This window comes from Neomonachus schauinslandi, chromosome 1, assembly GCF_002201575.2.
Source record: "Neomonachus schauinslandi chromosome 1, ASM220157v2, whole genome shotgun sequence".
NCBI classification, from domain to species: Eukaryota; Metazoa; Chordata; class Mammalia; order Carnivora; family Phocidae; genus Neomonachus; species Neomonachus schauinslandi.
The window spans coordinates 5,300,323-5,319,722 of NC_058403.1; the positions used below are offsets into that span (position 1 = coordinate 5,300,323).

The following is a 19,400-nucleotide window of genomic DNA, read 5'->3' on the forward strand; positions in this document are numbered from 1 at the left end:
ATTGTGCTCATTTGGGTGGTTACACAGTGTACATATTTAACAAGCTCATTCTGTTTGTACACTTAAGATCTGTAAATTTCACTGTATGTAAATTTTATCTACAAAAAAAAAAAAAGAAGAACTGAAGAAAACTTTCCTAAATAGATAAAAAAAAAAAGACAAGTTTTCAGTATGTTGTGTAAAAATCAGTGCAAAGAAATTTACAGCTCAGCACATCATGAGAAAAATGTGAATTGTAAGATTAAATAAAATAACATTCCTAAGCATTTGAAATAAAAAACCCAAAAAATTTTAAAAAAAGAAAAAAATAAATGACATTCCTAAGCTTCAACAGCTGATTATGTACAAAGAATAACAATCACAGTGACATCTAACTTCTCCATAAGGCAAAGCATGATGTAGCAGTGTCTGCACAGGTTCTTTACTTCAATATTATGAAGTCCTTGTTTTCATCTTTTGTACTAAAGCAAGATGCTTGCAATCCAAGAACACTGAAATATGCCACTTATGATTGCATGAGGGGAAAAAAAAAACTTACTTGAGGGCCTTCTCCAGTCACCCAGGAATTAGAACGGAGTTGACATTCAGGAATTTGCAAGAGGAAAGATGGTAGAGGGCTTAGCACAGCACCCCCATCAGGAGAACCCTACACAGCTGGCCTCACTGGCCACAGAAATAGGCTTCCAGTTTTCGGGGGCGCTGGGGATGAGAAACTCTTCAGAGTACTTGGGAGTGTTAACAGTTACCTTTCTGTGATGGCATTGTGAGCTAGCTTCAGATGTGTTCCCTCCATTTGCTTTGCTTTCCAATTTATCAGCAATGCATTTGTGGTTACTAACATACAGTGTGAGGCAAATGGTCCATATATATGATAGAACAACAATGGAGTATGAAAATTTTATCTTTGTTGAAAATATTGGAAATTCCTATGGAAAACTCCCTAAGACCTAGATCCTACTTTGCCTGGGACAGTTTGAGGCTGTGCCTGTCTTCCTGGCATAATTGCTCCTAGTGTCTGTTTCATTCTCAAAAGTGTCCCAGGTTGGATGATAAATTGTATAGCCACCAACTTAAGATACTTACAGAGATATTTAATACACACTGGAACGCTCAAAGTTTATTTGGCTTTTAGCCATTTTCAGAGCTTTCATGGACATTTACCCGGACTTACCATTTATCATTAAAACTATAAAGGATGATTTCTTTTTTTTTATTTAAATTCAATTAGCTAACATGTGGTACATCATTAGTTCCAGATGTAGAGTTCAATAATTAAAGGATGATTTCTTATGAGAAAATGAGTAAGGTGAGATAATCAATCCCTCAACCTTTCCTTTATTCCCTGGTGAGTGAGCCCTAATTATTGCAGAAGTGGAAAGCTAATGTGACCATTTAGAGGGGTGAATTTCCTCTGTGTTTATAACTTCTGGTGGGGATGTAACAGTTCCAGATTATATATTTCTTGGGAGCTGACACTGTGTACCATGGGCATCTGGGTTCCATGATTGTTCTTATGACAACCAGGAAATGTATAAGTAATTAAAGCTTGTTAATACTGTATTTGCCCATTTTGAAAATGAAATCTTGTTCTGCTTGGAATTTAGCTTTATCCATAAAACTAGACTTTTTTTTTTTTTGTAGTGTTTAATAACCAACACATCTACCTCCTAATCATTAAATAAATGGACTTGGAAGTTGTTTAGTTATTTGTATGTGCCACTTCCTTCCATAATTTGTCTTTCTGCAGATGGAACTCCCAAAATTATTTCTGCCTTTAGTGAAAAAGTGGTGAGCCCAGCAGAACCAGTGTCCCTCATGTGCAATGTGAAGGGAACCCCATTGCCCACGATCACGTGGACCCTGGACGATGACCCGATCCTCAAGGGTGGCAGTCACCGCATCAGCCAGATGATCACGTCGGAGGGAAACGTGGTCAGCTACCTGAACATCTCCAGCTCTCAGGTCCGGGATGGGGGAGTCTACCGCTGCACTGCTAACAACTCGGCGGGAGTCGTCCTGTACCAGGCTCGAATAAACGTAAGAGGTGCTTGTCAAATCAGCTCCTCAAAAAAACACACATAACTCATTGTAGTGGAGAAGAAAGTTTCTGCATGCACTGAGCTGAGTCTTGGAATGCCAAAACAGATTAACTGTTGCTTCCCATTTCCTACCCTTTCCTTCTGACTCCAGAATGGCCCTGATTGGGTTAATGTGGAAAAAAAAAAAAAGGCATTTTGGTTTCTTCAGTCAGCTTGTTCTCTGTTACTCTCAGATTTGTCCACTTGATCTTTCCTTTCCTGGTTTATGCTCTGCATGCTCTTTCCTTCCTCCTCTTCTTCTGTTCTACCACATTCATGGTAAACCTTCATGTACATGGTATTTTAACTTACATTCATAGTTCAACATGGCATAACCTCCATCTTCATAATCTACTTCACAGAGACAGTTTAAAAATTGAATTGCTGCCAGTGTTTTCACAAAAACAGCATGATGGTTCAGTGGAGACTAGTTACTTTTTGTTGATTAAATCGCCTCTTGTCTTGTAATTCAAAATGTTTTAATAGAAGTAGTTGATAATGAAAGTTTTTAACACTTCATTCAATTCATTTGAAAGTAATGAAACTAAAAGGAAACAAAGAACTTCTGAGTAGAAAAATCCAAACACAGAAAAAATTGTTTAATTGAAAAAGACGTTTTTACATGAAAATAATCTACATTTTTTTTTTTTTTACTCAAGGAAAAGTGCACCCATTTCCACACATGAGATGTACCCTTAAATTATTTTCAATAGCTTCTTTGTGTCTCTCTAGGGCCTGCAAGCATTCGACCAATGAAAAATATCACAGCGATCGCAGGGCGGGACACGTACATCCACTGCCGTGTGATTGGCTATCCCTATTACTCCATCAAATGGTACAAGAACTCTAATCTGCTTCCTTTCAACCATCGCCAAGTGGCATTTGAGAACAACGGCACTCTAAAACTCTCGGATGTGCAAAAAGAAGTGGATGAGGGAGAGTACACGTGCAATGTGCTGGTTCAACCGCAGCTCTCCACCAGCCAGAGTGTCCACGTGACGGTCAAAGGTAAGGCTGCACTCCCTGTCCCCACACAGCTTGCCATGATTCCGCTTTTCACCAGAACCACGGTCAGGAGTGGGGGTGGGGTGGGGATCTCAGAGGCTGCATATTTTCAGTAGGACAGTTACAAAGACGGGAATGATAGAGTACATCAGGTGTTGTGACCTCTTTACTCCTGCATCTGCACAAGACCTGTGGCTGATGTAATTTTCTTTTCATATGGATTTTTGGGTTGGTTTTCCAGAGGATATGTGTGGTATTACCATCAAAACAAAACAAAAGAAAACAGACATCATTGGCGTTGTTATCTAGTTGTCTGACAGATCATTTTAAAACACATACTGATATTCCCCCACTTACTATGGGATTATGTCCCAATAAACTCATTGTAAGTTGAAAACGTAGTAAGTCAAAAATTTTATTTAATACATCTCACCTACCAAACATCATAGCTTAGCCTAACCTAACTGAAACTTGCTCAGAATACTTACATTAGTCTACAGTTGGGCAAAATTATCCAATGCAAATCCGACTTTATAAGAAAGTGTTGAATATCATGTAATTTATTGAATACTGTACTGAAAGTGAAGAACAGAAAAGTTGTATGGGTGAAGAATAGTAGTCAGTTTTGGATGTTTACCTTCCTGACCACTGGCTGACTGGGAGCTGTGGTTCGCTGTCACTGCCCAGCATCACCAGAGAGTATTTACTGCATATCACCAGCTCTGGAGGAGAAAGCAAGATTCAAAATTCAAAGTAAAGTTTCTACTGAATGCACATGTCTTCTACACCATCATAAAGTGGAAAAATTGGAAGTTGAACCATCCTAAGTTGGGAACCATCTGAATCTTTCTTTTCCTAAAAACTCCTAAAAGTAAGTTCTTTTAGAATCCAGCCGGAAGAGGTTTTCTAATGGATAAGGACTTCAAACACATTTTTTATCTTGAGTAGTTGAGTAGGTCAAAACAACAATATAGTAATTATATGATTAAAGGAACCCACCAAAAAATTTCTTGACTTTTAAGTGATTCTTTACATCACAGGATTTAACCATCAGGATGAATTTGGGGGTCATGCAACTCAATCTCAATCTCCTTATCAGTAAAGACCACTAAAATTACAAGACCCACTCCAGGACACACAGCCCTGTAGTGGCAGACCCTTAGGGGAAGCTGTTTCTTCTATCCCCCAAGTCAGTTTCTTCAGCTGAACATGAAATTTTTCAATTCTGTAAATAATCTACATGAAGCAGGTCATGAAAATAACTCTAAAATGTTATGAAACAATTTCAAGTTTCCATAACAATAGCCTTCTGCCTGCTAAACTGTCTGTCTGAGCTATCCCTACATACCAATAATTGTCTTTTAATGTCATGGCTACAAATTACATGGGTTTTCCATGGTCTTCCCCAACATTTTTTCTCCCCACAAACTTTGTTAGTTTACCTTTTCAGGACACCTATAAATACACACATGCATGCACACATACAATCTATGTAATATTTTATGTATTGTATGTTATATAGTATGTATAATATAGGATATACTTGCACATAAATAATTTTGAATCTTTTAAAAAGAGCCACATATCTTAAGAATTTTCTCAAGTCATTAGAATTTCTTGGTAAATCAGACTATGATAGCTACATAAAAGTTCATTTTGTGGTTATATTTATTTCTTTAAATTTATGAAACATCTGCTCCATGCTAGGTTTTACTCTAGGCATTGAGGAAAACAGTGATGAAGAAGGTAGACAAGCTTCTTTCCCTGTGGAGCTCTCCTTCCAATCAAGAGAGACAAACAGTAAACAAACAAAACAAGTGAATAAACCAGAAAATACTTTATAATGTTTAATACAATGCAGAAACTTAAAACATGGTGGTATCTTAAAGATTACCTGCCCTGGAGAATTAGAAGCTGTATCAATAAATGTTTGGTGCTCTGGTGTCTTAAAATTCATCGGTCTATCATGAGCTTTGAAAGAATGTCTTACCCACAGCTTGTTTTGTAACATGATAAGTTGATCATTTGGAAATTATTGGTTTGCTGAGTTATGTGGATCTTTGAAATATCGACAGAATAAAATCAAAGGCTCATCAGAAAAGTCTTTAAGGGGGCGCCTGGGTGGCTCAGTTGTTAAGCGTCTACCTCCAGCTCAGGTCATGATCCCAGGGTCCTGGGATTGAGCCCCGCATCGGGCTCCCTGCTCAGCGGGAAACCTGCTTCTCCCTCTCCCACTCCCCTTGCTTGTGTTCCTGCTCTTGCTGTGTCTCTCTCTGTCAAATAAATAAAATCTAAAAAAAAAAAAAGAAAGAAAGAAAAGTCCTTAAGTATTGGGAAGCTGAGAAGCTCATAGCGACAGATACAAGTTTTACAAAATTCTACTTTTTTGCTTGAAAGTTTGAATTTCATTATTTGCAACAAATACAGTCAGTTGTGATCATAGGAGAGGCAGGCTATATCTTTTTTTCCCCCTAGGACAATGCCCGCTAGTTGTACAAGCCTGAGTAACTATAGCTTTTAGGTAGCCATTCTTTGAGGAAACAACAGAATTCCATGAAAAGAGTGACTCGTTGAGCTTGTAATTCAAACAAATGCACAAGTACTTTGCTTCCAGACAACCATCCTGCGCAGCAGGCCGAAGTGCTTTGTGTGTTCTTCCCATTTTGTTACACAGAGCAGAGAACACTGAAAATGACATGAACTCAATATAAAAAACTTATACTTTAAGTAAAACACTTAAAATTTTTATTTTCATGGCTTTGTCAAGTGTCCTTAAATGAAACTGGTTTAAAAAACAATTAGCACTGTGTGGTGGTAAGCACCACAATGATGACGGGTGCATTTCGGTGTCACTGCCATGATTTGTGCTAAGACCCCAGCTGTCTTACCCACAGTGACTTCTGTGTATCTATGCAGATGTCAAGCCAATGAGAAAAGTACATGATACCTTACTGTTATAAGAAAAATGGTTATCTCCTTGCAAACCCCCAAAAATGTTCTCAGGGGTTCCTAGGGGTCTTCAGACTACCTTTAGAAAATATCTACTCCAGTGCTATTTCATTTATGTCTAATATTTAACCATTTTGGATGATGTGTCAAATGAGCTTCTCCATGCATTGGCCTTTATCTCCTTGTAAGATGGTTTCTTTCAGGAAAAGTTGCCAGAAGTGTGACCATTGGGTAAATGGATTACAAATATTTTAATATCAATTTTTTAGGAGACATAAATTCAAACAAAGACCATTTGAATTATTCACTTTTATTCTTAAAATTTTGTAGACCAGCATAAATCAATGTATTAATCTTGATCCTTTTAATCTTAAGTGACAGAACCCAACTCCAACTAGCTTACACCCGAAAGGAGAATTTATTGGCTCTTACCACCAAAGTATCCATCATTTTAGGAAACAATTGAATCAAATGGTTTTGTTTTCAGGAATTTTTTTTCTTCTAAGTATATATTATGTAGAGTAATCATTTTCAGGTCCTTGGCAAGGATCATCAAACAAAAGAAGGAAAATATTATTTTGCGTGGTGTTTCATTACAGTAGCCTGGCAAGAAATGGCTGGCAGTGGGCAGGACAGCTGTAGGGATTTGGGATTTGCAGTGCTTAAGAAGGCAGTCAGGGAAGCCTTCTTTGAGAAGCTGACATTTGATCAAGGACATAGAGGAGGGAAAGAGAGCCAAGCACATATCTAGGGGAGAGAGCATTCTAGACAAAGGAACAAAAAGAGGCAGGAGTGGGCCTGGCCACCTGGCAGGCCAGCAAAGAGGCTGTGTGGCTGGAACAGAGTGAACACAGGGTAAAGTAATAAGGGGTGGGGTCAGAATTAGCAGGGCCCTTTCATGTAGGACCCAGTTCAGCAGGGCTGGGCTCTGAGGGCTTGAGTTTTTCCTGAGTGAGATGGAGGGGTTGATCAGATGATTTTAAACGAGATGTCACAGGGCTTGACCAGGTTGTAAAAGGATACATCTGACTGCTGTGCTCAGAATAGGCTAAAGGCAAGAAGGGATAAGCAGGCCCCCTGCTAGAAAGCTCATGCAGGGGAGAGGTTGGGGGGCTTGGGCCAGGGAGAGAGCAGTGAGGGGCTGAGGAGAAGACAGGTTCTAGATATATTTTTAAGGTCTACGCAGTGGGATTTCCTGAAGGATTGGATGTGGGTGTAAGAGCCTGAGCAGTAGAAAGAAGAACACAGCCATAAGTTGAGTCAGCAGAAGATGCAAGGAAGCAATTTCAGGGAAGAAATCAGGAGTCTACTTTTTGATGTATTGAGGTTGAAATATTAAGTGGATCTACTAAGGAGGCAGTTGGATAGACAGGAGTGGAATTTAGGATGGTGGAATCTGAGCGGTAGATTTGGAGACATCAGTGAATAAATAATGTGTAAGGCGCAGGCCTATGTGTAACCATCAGGAGACTGCGTACCTCCCTGCAGATTCTCATTCATAGAGGCAGATTCATCAGCGCTTTACTCAAACTCACATTAAAACCTATTCACCAAATGTCTGAAGATAAAGTCTGACAAAAATTCATACAAGAACTGTTTAAATGTAAATCTGTCTCTAAATTTCCTAGATGAGGATGGATCAATGTATCAATGATCCTATTGAATGCAAAGAGCAGGAACTCCAATCAGACTGGTTTAACAGCAGTTATAACAGTGTGGGGAGGGGGGAGGTAGGGATGGAGGTCAAGGTTGTATTACACTAACTTTTGGGAGAGGGGCAGAGATAGCATTGGCCTCACAGGAGGCCTGGTCTAGACTTTTAAAATTATTATTTTATTATTTTTTTATTAGTTTCAGGGGTAGAATCCAGTGATTCATCAGTTGCGTATAACACCCAGTGCTTATTACATCATGTGCCCTCCTTAATGCCTGCCCATAACCCAGTTATCCATCCCCCCCCACCTCCCCTCCAGCAACCCTCAGTTTGTATCCTAGGGTTCAGCTTCTCTTATGGTTTGTGTCCCTCTCTAATTTCATACTGTTTTATTTTTCCTTCCCTTCTCCCCTTCATCTGTTTTGTTTATTAAATTCCACATATGAGTGAGATCATTAGCATAATGCCCTCTAGTTCCATCCATGTCCTTGCAAATGGAAAGATTCCATTTTTTGATGGCTAACTAGTATTCCATTATATATATATACACCACATCTTCTTTATCTGTTCACCTTTGGATGGACATCTGGGCTCTTTCCATAGTTTGGCTACTGTGGACATTGCTGCTATGAACATTGGGGTGCAGGTGCCCCTTCGGATCTCTCTATTTGTATCCTTTGGGCTAAATACCTGGTATGTGCAGTTGCACATGGGTCGTAGGGTAGCTCTGTTTTCAACTTCTTGAAGAACCTCCATACTGTTTTCCAGAGTGTCTGCACCAGCTTGCATTCCCACCAACAGTGTAAGAGGGTTCCCCTTTCTCCACAACCTGGCCAACATTTGTTGTTTCCTGACTTGTTAATTTTAGCCACTCTGACTGGTGTGAAGTGGTATCTCATTGTGGTTTTGATTTGTATTTCCCTGATGCCAAGTGATGTTGAGCAGTTTTTCATGTATCTGTTGGCCATTTAATTACCATCTGAAACTTCTCTCTGTTCCTTTGGTGTTTCCCTCTACACACCGGCTTCATTCCCTCAGAGCTGCCTCTCTATACAGCAAGAAAACTGACCCTCACTACTCTGGACTCACATGCCTTTTCCCTGATGACTCCACGTAGGATAATCAGAGGGAGGGACTCTGGCTGGCTTTCCACAGACCACCACCCATTCCTGGACCAGTCACTGAGGCCAGAGCTGTGCGGTGCCTGGATAGGCTGCCTGCTTCCATCCACACCCCCTTGCTAGGGAGAAGGTTGAACTATCAAAAGAAGGAGGAAAATGAGAATAATAGCCATAGTAAGCTGTCTTAAGAAAGTGAATTAAAATATGAATGGGGCTGAGAGTCACTTCTGAATGTGTATTCACTTTACTTAGTAACATGTGCTCAATAAAGAAAGGCCCCCACGCAGGTTAATACCTCAGAAAATAAATTCTATCCAATGGCTAAGAATTCTCCCCAGAAGAAACCAACCCTGAGGATAAGAAGAATCATGTTAGGCCATGGAAGCCAAGTGAAGACCACTGATAGAAAGTGTGAGGGAGGGCGCCTGGGTGGCTCAGTCAGTTAAGCATCTGCCTTCAGCTCAGGTCATGATCACGGGGTCCTGGGATTAAGCCCTGCATTGGGCTCTGCACTCAGCGGGGAGTCAGCTTGTCCCTCTCCTCATGCACCTCCCCACTGCTTGTGCTCTATCTCAAATAAATAAATAAAATCTTTAAAGAAAAAAAAAAAGTGTGAGGGAAGGAGCCAGAAGGAAGGAGGATGTCAGGTGCAGCAACCAAATCAGACAGACAAGGGGACGAAGAAAGCAGAAAGCCCTCAAGATACAAGATGACATTGAAACCAAGCAGATCCCTAGGAAACCTACAATAGCCAAGTGAGCAAAGCTCGAGACATTCCTGGCAGTCTCTAACGGTAGCCTTCTAGATGACAGGTTACATCTCTCTGTGGAGCCCACCCTATGAGAATATCACACACTAACACAAATTTGATTGGGAAGACTAACAGTGGGTTTGCCAAGAAGCCTGGAATACTGAACCTGATAAAAACTGTGTTCATTGGTGGTTGAGATGTCTATAATTTTTTGTGCAGATGTCTGGGCAAAGGAGAGAGCATATCCTTTTGGTGAATCATTGCTTCAAAACATGTTTTAAAAGGAGCATTTTCTAAACAAAATACAGTTGTTGGCTATCCCACCTTACATTTATTTAATTTCATCTTTTCTGTGTTGACAGATGAAACTGTAGTCACCAAAAGAGGAAATTGCAGGCTGGGTGGACAAGGTTAATCCTGAGTAAGCCTATGTGGGACTTCCCAGGTGAAAAAGATTACAGTCTAACATCCCCTTTTATTTATTAACTCATTGGTCATAGGTACCCGCTTTGCACCCCAACAAAGATACTTGAGTAATTCCGTTTAAGATTACCACTTGCAGGGCGCCTGGGTGGCTCAGTTGGTTAAGCGACTGCCTTCGGCTCAGGTCATGATCCTGGAGTCCCGGGATCGAGTCCCGCATCGGGCTCCCTGCTCGGCAGGGAGTCCGCTTCTCCCTCTGACCCTCCTCCCTCTCATGCTCTCTGTCTCTCATTCTCTCTCTCTCAAATAAATAAATAAAATCTTTAAAAAAAAAAAAAAAGATTACCACTTGCATTTCTGGCTTAAGATGACTTCTAACTTTAAATATATAGTAATAATTATACACCGTGAACAATTTTAGCTTTTACTCAGATGTCCTTAGAAAGGTTGCAACGAAATTGACTTCTGAACATTTACATTTGAATTTTAAAATGTTTGGAAATGAAATATGTAAATTAAGCCACACTCCAGTAGTCGGGATTATAGTCTATCGATGCTTTTAAAAGATTAATAACCTTTACTTATTTCAATTATGATAAAGATTTTGATAAGGGAAGAAATAAGCAATCAACTGAATTATAGGAAAAGACTGATTTTTTACTTTCTCTGTGAATCAGGATTGGAAGGCAGTCTGTTCTTATTTTATTTATATAAACACAGCTCAATTACCTTTCTTGTTAGACTGCACAGTGAATATTTTACTTAGATAATTTCAGAAGAGCAAATACGTTGGCTCACAATTTGGCTTCCTTGGAAAGTGGGCCCCCTTGTTTCCGTCAGTAATGTCACAAATGGGGGGAGCACAGGCTTTTCATCTTGTTGCCCAGAGGTTCTCTGTTAACGCTGAATGCAGGCTGTGTGTGTGAGTATGTGTGTATTTGTCTGTATGAGTGTGTGTATTAGATGACATCTGGAAACAATACTATCTCTCTCTTTTTAGAAAGATTTGTTTTTAAATTTTATTTTATTATGTTATGGTAGTCACCATACAGTACATCATTAGTTTGTTTGGTTTTTTTTTTAAGATTTTACTTATTTATTTTTTAGAGAGCGAGCGAGAGAGAAACAGCATGAGAAGGGAGAGGGTCAGAGGGAGAAGCAGGCTCCCCGCTGAGCCGGGAGCCCGATGTGGGACTCGATCCCAGGACCCTGGGATCATGACCTGAGCTGAAGGCAGACGCTTAACCATCTGAGCCACCCAGGCGCCCACATCATTAGTTTTTGATGCAGTGATCCACGATCCATTGTTTTTAACAGATTTTATTTATTTATTTCAGAGAGAGAGAGAGCAAAAGCATGAGCAGGGGGAGGGGCAGAGGGAGAAGCAGCCTCCCCGCTGAGCAGGGAGCAGGACATGGGGCTTGATCCCAGGACCCTGAGATCATGACCTGAGCCGAAGGCAGATGCTTAACCTACTGAGTCACCCAGGCGCCCCTAAACAATACTATTTTTCAGTCATGTCTTTTTTTTAAGTTTTTAATTTTTTAAAAAGGTTTTATGCATTTATCTGAGAGAGAGAGAGAGAACATGAGCGTGGGAGGGGCAGATGGAGAAGCAGATTCCCCACTAAACAGGGAGCCTGATGTGGGACTCGATCCCAGGACCCTGGGATCATGACCTGAGCCAAAGGCAGATGCTTAACTGACTGAGCCACCCAGGCGCCCCATAGTCATGTCTTTTTTGCTAATAGTCTTGGCCCTTTTGCTTATTATGTAGCATTGACTTAGGAAATTTGGGGAAAAAAAAAAAACACTTCAAAGATCAATTTAAACACCAGTTAATTATTGATAATACTTAAAACTTAAGCAGTTCTGAGTTCTATTAACAAACCAGAAGCACAGTTGTGCTGCTTTCTAACAAGTTGGGAGAAATGAAAGTCAAATTCCCGTTTTCACTTCATTTCAATTTAACAAGCAGGGTTATATTTAACACATTTCAAAGCATTTTCTTTCTCATTTTAGGTGCCACATTGAACTTGAACGGTGCCTAATTGAGTGTTTTAATTGCTAGGGACCAGCACTGCCAGGAAAGTTAATTGGCTGCTACATAAAAATGTCACCTTCTATTTATATTTATATAAAACTTTATAGTTTACAAACACTTTCATATGTGTAACCTTAATTAATGCTCACAGTGACTCTGTAATGTAGATAAAGCATAAGCAGAGAAACAGAATTAAGAGTGAGCGGGAGGTTTGCTCAGAGCTGTCCGGTAATGTATTCAGGATTCAAATACACATCTTTGGATTCCAGTACACCCTGTAGTGTGTTTTAGAAAAGCAATCCACATTGTAGTGGGAAGCCAGCGTAGTGAGGAGAAATTAAGGTAAAGAACCCAGGTAGGAAGCTTTTAAAAAGTTAAGAAGATGATTTAAAAAGGAAGGGCGTGAGGTTATTGACAGCTTAATTTAAGAGAGGCAATGAGAACTAGTTACATTGATGAGCAGTAAAAGGGGGGATGGATTTGGAAAGTGAGGGTGGGGGAGGACCCCGGGCCACTCCAGAAGTTCTGGTCTGGGTGACAGAGAGCCTGAGACTAAAAAATTGAGTGGCTTGGGCAAGGCTTACAGAGGGCAGGATTTGGTTGAGAGCATCTGGACCAGCATCCTGGATTCAGACCACAAGAACTCTGAAATATGGATTTGGAGGGCTCAAATTAGTAGAGAGAGAGAGAGAGCTGACACTAGGTGGTCAGCAGTGTCTGAGAAACATTAAGCTTTCAGAATTATTTTTCATGAGTTTTTAAAATAAATGTTTGCCAATAACGAGATGAGATGATGATGCTCGAAACCCAGCACGAGTGATCACGGACATTAGCTCCTTTGTATTCCATTTCACCACGGTCTTCCTGATGTAACACACCTCTTTCTCATGTCTTGCTCCAAAGCGAGGGAAGAATTAGGTGTCATTGACAGTATTTCCGACTGAACGGTAGTGACCCTTTGTGTTCAGCGGGGACGAGGTTCTGCACAATCTGACCTACAGATTCTGCCTCCACTGCTCTTTATTGTATGCTGCACTTGCTCCGTGGCCGTGTTCCCGTGGCTGTAGCTGGGGAGGTGAATGCCAAATTAAAAGTGGGGTCTGCTCCCATCTCTGAGTGAGCGGCCAGGAGTGCTGCCTGATAATGACATCATTCTTGAGGGGCTCCTGATAGCTGATGTCGTTCAGCCAGGGCAGAGGCACAGTTCTGTGCACAGAAACAACATTGGCAGGGCCCCCCACTCCCACTTCCCGTTCCCAACACTTGCCCCTTTGCTGCTCCAACCAGAGCACCTCCAGCCTCCTTGCTGTTCCAAACAGGCTCAGAACCCGCCTCCATCAGGGATGGAGTTCTTCTCTCTTTGTCAATTCCACTGGCTACTGGAATCCTTTATACACCTGTTGGTAGAACACATGGTCATGTTTCAAGCTAGTTTTCTCTTTCAGGTGCCTCATTAAAATTGAACAGAGTTTCATTTAGGGTCCTGTTTGTTGGGTCTGGTATGGCTGTAAATTGTAGTCATTCACAAAATGTTTATGTGGATTTTCAGCAACTTCTTAGGGAAGGTGTAGTTTCTATTATGAATAATATGGGAGAAAATAGACCTAGTAGAGGAATGTAGGGGAAAACATTAAATGTGCAATCCTTTTGGGGGATTTTATGGTTTCAAATGGGAATTTATAGTCTCTTGGTTAATTTCTTTAAAGATTTTATTTATTTATTTTTGAGAGAGAGAGAGAAAGTGCGCATGAGTGGGGGGGGGAAGTGGCAGAGGGAGAAGCAGACTCCCCACCGAGCAAGGAGCCTGATGCGCGGAACTCGATCCCGGGACCCTGGGATCATGACCTGAACTGAAGGGAGATACTTAACTGACTGAGCCACCCAGGAGCACCCCTGTTTGATGGGCCCAGTGGCTACATTTACTCCCCTGGCCGAGGATTCACGCTCTCAGGCTCCCGCAGGAGAGAATGACTTTCCTTAGGTTAGGAGGTCAGAACTGAGCTCCGAAGTCCACTTCATTGTCTTCTTCAGACAAGTTTGTCCTGGGGGTAGAAGCTCTTGTAATTTCCCTTCCATTCTAGAAAAATGAAGCTGGTACCTTTCTTCAAGGAAATCCTTCATTAATTTTTTTTTTAGAAATAATATCTCAAATTGGTTTTCTCTAAGTATAGGAAGAGAAAAAGATTGTGTATTGGATTTGTTTTGAAGTCAGAGATTGCCGTTTTTACTCAGTGAAAATTAAGATTGTAGGAGAAATCATGTTTTGCAATACTTGTGCTTGTTAAACATGGGAACTTGGAGAAGGAGAGAATTAAGTAGAGATGAGAAAAGAAGAATGACAGGAAAATTATTGCACCTTCCCTGCCGAACCCATAATCAGTCTGTTTGCAAATATACACACACATGTACGTGCACCTATAGACACACACACACACACACACGGGAAAAGACCCCCAGGTAGTGCTTAACCAATAATGCTCTGATGATATTTTAAGTCAGCAAAAAATCCTTCTCAATTATTCAAAATCATACAGTAGGATCTTTTATGTAGATTGGTACATAACACAACTCTGTAAGTTTGTGCACACGTGATACATGACATAAATAATATTTGTGTCTTTTATTTACATATAACTATAAAACACACTCATGGGTTAAAGTCATGTATAAATATGTGTATTATATTCACATATAGGTAGACATAAATAAGTATATGTAAGAGATGCCTACATAGCATAAATAGATGGGACAAAGATAGAGCCATAGAGATATCAGTGAACATGGAGTTCACCTGGATGAGACCACCATGTGATACTCACCTTGCCCATTTTTCCAGACTCTGTCTGCACCCGGTCTGCACAGTACACCACTCCAGGAATGGAGCTCGTGCTGATTCTGCACAGCTGTGAGCACCACACAGTTCCTCCTCCTGGTGGATACAAACCCACCTTCTGTAGCTGTTCTTTTTCTCTCTGGTCCCATTCCCCCTCCCCCCGCCCAGGGCAGCACACTGAATAGCAGCCCCTCTCCTCCATGTAAGCTACCAAAGGAATACAGCCGTGGGCCATTGCTTCCCGAACCATTTCTGACATCCCTGTAAGGGCGGACGGATGTGCCGCCTCCTCTCAGAGAACCCCAGCCCTCCAGGCATTTTCTCATGCCCCAAAGAGGGGAATGAGAATGTCACCACCACCCTGAAGATAAGACTTTTTTGTGGAACTCATGGCCTTCTGTGAAGTCACTCCGTTGGGCTCATGAACAAAATCCCCCAGAGGTGCTGCTGACTTCGGTTGGTCAGTATTTTCTTTATGCCACATCATTATCATCAGTCCGTTCAAGTTCCATATTTTGTTTTATTTGCATTTATCTTTTTTTTTAACCATCCACCAATTCTGTTATCATTCCTTCTTGCCTTGTCGGCACTTATTCATGTACGTACTTAATAGGCTTATTTATTTTTTTAAATTTTTTAAAAGATTTTATTTATTTATTTGAGAGAGAGAAGAGAGAGAATGAGCAGGGGAAGGGAGAGGGAGAAGCAGGCTCCCCACTGAGCTGGGAGCCTGACACGAGGCTCGATCCCAGGACCCCAGGATCATGACCCGAGCCAAAGGCAGATGGCTAGCCAACTGAACCACCCAGGTGCCCCTAATAGGCTTATTTTAAATCTACTTTTTATGCCCTTATGAAGATAGACATATAAATGTATATTAAAGCATGAAAAGTAAACCCTTAGGCTTTCCTCCAGCACTCTGACTCTGTATGTAGTGTACAATGAAGATCCTTATAGGTGGGTCCGTGAGTAACATTAACTTAGTGTTCCCAATGACTGCAGAGCGCTCTCCAAAATACCAGTTTATGCTGCCACCAGCCACCCAGGAGAGGTCACATTTCCCCATATCTCTGTCAGCCCTTGATATCATCTGCCTTTCTAAGTATTGCAAATCTAAAGAGTGTAGATTTTATTTTAATTTGCTTTTCTTCCATTACTAGTGAGGTTGAGCATGACCCTCTTCATATTCTTATTAGATACTTGGGTATCCTATCTATGAATTTCCTTTGCCCACTCTGCCATCATTCTTCCTGCTTTGATTTGGTTCCTTCGTGTGAACAGAATCTCTTATTACATAGATATTGTCGTGAATATCTTTGTCAAGACAGTCTCTGGTCTCTTAACTTTACCTTTGATTGTCTTCCATGGGATCTTGATTAAGAAGTCTCTGAGCTCCTGGAAGATCTATTTCTACATTATTTTCTGTATTCACTCTGTGTTTATATTTCCACTGTCCACATTTAGGTCTTCCATCCACATTGAGGATTGTAGATACAGTAGAAGTAGGCATCAATTTCTTCTTTATATAGTGAGCCAGTCTTCCTAATATCATTTATTAAATGACCCATACTTCCCACTCTTCTTCATCCACCAAGATACTACAGTGGTGTTCTTCAGAGATGATTCTAGTTCTGTGAAATGTACTGAAGCTTTCTCTCTGGATGTTTTATCTATTTAAAAAAATGCTTTTTTTCTTATATTCGTTGCACATAAATCTGTATGTGTTCGATTAAATTTAATAATTGTGTTATGTTTCATCTCTAGGTTTGTTTTTTTTATTCCCTTTATTGATCAATTATCAAACAGGTGTTAATATTACTAAATGTAGTTGTTGATTTACATATTTTCTGCCATAATCTCTGATTTTTTGTCTTGAATTATATGATGGAAAAGTTATTCTTTTTCCTTCTTTGTTTCACATTTTCCTGGTAGATTTTTTTCCCCATTTCTTCAACTCCTGTTTTTCTGTAGCCTTTTGTTTTATGATGTTGCATGGATCCAATTTTTAATGTGTGTGTGTGTGTGTGTGTGACTTTTGACATATATTTAACACCTATGTGTTTAATCTTATATCAAAGTTATTTTAGATTTTAGTTCTATCAATAGTCCCATATTTTCTATTTACTATTTCCTGTTCTCCGCCTTTACTCTGTACCAGATAGACTCACTCAAGTACCGGTAGTTAGATTTACAATATGATCTGTTTATATTAAATGGTCATATATATGCTGCAATCATAGTTTCACACGCATGAAGTTCTTTGTCCTAATTATTCAATTCAGTCACAGAGTTTGTTAATTTATTCAAGAAAGAATTAGTTGCTTGTTCAGTGTATTAATCTAGGCATGGGAACAAAATACCTTGGTTCTTCAGACTTGCATTTTTCACGTTGTCTAGGAATGATGACAATACCTGGAGGATTTCACTCTGTATCATTCACTCAGAGACTCAGAACCTGTTACTGCTGAAACCCACCTAGGCTGAGTTCTCACCATGCAGACATTGAAACAAAGTTGCAGAGAGTGGTCCACTGACACACAGCTGTCCTAATTGCCTGGAGAGTCAGTTGAAAATTTATGCTGATGTGACTGTTGTGTGGATGGAATACAGAGGGACAAGTATGCTGTTTGTCTATTTCCAGGCATTTAACAATACTGCTCCTTCATTATATCACTAATTCAGTGCCCTGAAATGTATCAAAGTAATTGGATTGACTTAGAGCTTCATTGAAATAGTGTAACTACCTTTTTATCCCCTTGTTTCACTCTGACATATTTCAGCATTTTGTTTAGAGGGAGGGAGAGAGAATCCCAAGCAGGCTGCACACCCAGTGTGGAGCCTGATGTGGATGGGGCTCCCCAAGCTTCTAAAGTTGGCTATTTCCCCAAGTAAATAACCTGTTATTACTGACAACCCTTGTAAAAAAGCTGCTTGGGAAAGGGGGGCTAAGTTTCAAAATGAATGCCAGTGCTTTTATGAATCTTGCCTGTCCCTGTCATGTAGCCTTGCTGTCATCCTCTCTGGTTAGAGTCACCTGGCTTTGCTGCCATCTATATAAACACAAGTAAAATAATTGCAACCCATCTGGATGAGTCTTTTCTCCATCTGGATTAGTAAAACACGAGCTAGGTTTCATTTTCTTTTTTTCTAAACTTATTTTATTTAAATTCAATTAGTTAACATATAGTGTATCATTAGTTTCAGAGGTAGAGGTCAGTGATTCATCAGTCTTATATATAACACCCCGTGCTCATTACATCACATGCCCTCCTCAATGCCCATCACCCAGTTACCCCATCCCCCCCACCTCCCCTCCAGCAACCCTCAGATTGTTCCCTAGAGTTAAGAGTCTCTCATGGTTTGTCTCCCTCTCTGACTTAGTAGGTTTCATTTTCTTGATGCCATGATGACTCAAATAGCTTTTCTTTAAATATTAGAGATGCAAGTTAGTTTGGGTTCATCAGAAAACTACTCAATTTTATTACCAAGTGTTCTTTGTAAACACGTTACTGCCCTCAACCGGGGGAAAAGTAACCTGGTTTCCTCCTCAGTCCGAGGTGACTCTAATTATTAAATACAGAAATTCTCATGAATTCTCAAGTTATTCATCATTTTTCAGTGTTAAAGAAACTATTTATTTCCGCATGATATGGCTATGGCCATGAAACACCTTCCATGAAGAAACATCTCTCATGACTAGGGACTAGAATCTCTCCTGGAAACCACCCAGATCCTTCCACCACAGCCGGCTACAGCCATTGGTCGAAAAGAGCAGTCGTGACCTGTTCTTCTTGAAAGTGATTTGGAAGGAGATACTGTCATCCTTCTCAGAGTTAGTTTTAGTGTTTTTACCTCCCCAAATTCCAAGCAATTTGTCTTTCCTCTTCTTTATGTGCAATTTGTAACTTTCCAGCTGATGGGAACAATAGTTCCTGTTTCTCTTCATTATAATTCTACATTATGCCTTAAGGAATTTTTTTTCTTCCTAAAACCCTCTAATTGTATTTTCTCCCATGGGCTTAATTGATAATTTTTTAACAATTTTGGGGGGAAAGTTATTTTTCTTACCTATCTACTTATGTTGTCATATTTATGGCTCTATGGTTCTCACAATCTGAAAGTCCAAAATACTTCGTTTAGAAAAATCATTGTAGAAGAGTTAGTTGCCCTTGTCTCTGATTTATTCCAAAGTTACACTATTTTTATGTCAACGGAACTACTCTGTTTGGCTGGTATTCAGCTTAGGGACCTTGCGCTTTAGTCTTCACCTGCTAGGAACCCTTTATCTGGTGCATGCAGGGTGTGTATATTGCTGGGCACCCATACATATGTGTGTTCCGATTGATATTTGCCATGCTCTCTTGTATTTCTGAATTGAGCCTTTAGGGAGTTCTTGAGCTCTGATTCCAATATTAGCACTGAATTCTTACTCTCTTTAGTTCTGTTGACATATATTAGTGAGCTTATGAATATGCATAATGCCATATGAAAGACAAAATTTCAGTACTGGACACTGGCTGAATTTGGGACACCTTACTGAGTA

At 40.2% G+C, this 19,400-nt stretch overlaps 1 protein-coding gene across 1 annotated transcript in view; it reads left to right on the forward strand.

Annotated features, from left to right (window-relative positions):
• Nucleotides 1–19,400, forward strand: part of DSCAM (DS cell adhesion molecule) — a 709,341-nt gene that overhangs the window by 397,632 nt on the left and 292,309 nt on the right. The window contains exons 9-10 of the mRNA XM_044918979.1: nucleotides 1,748–2,044; nucleotides 2,811–3,086. Of these exons, the coding sequence (XP_044774914.1) occupies nucleotides 1,748–2,044; nucleotides 2,811–3,086 (573 nt within the window). The remainder of the gene's footprint in view (nucleotides 1–1,747; nucleotides 2,045–2,810; nucleotides 3,087–19,400) is intronic.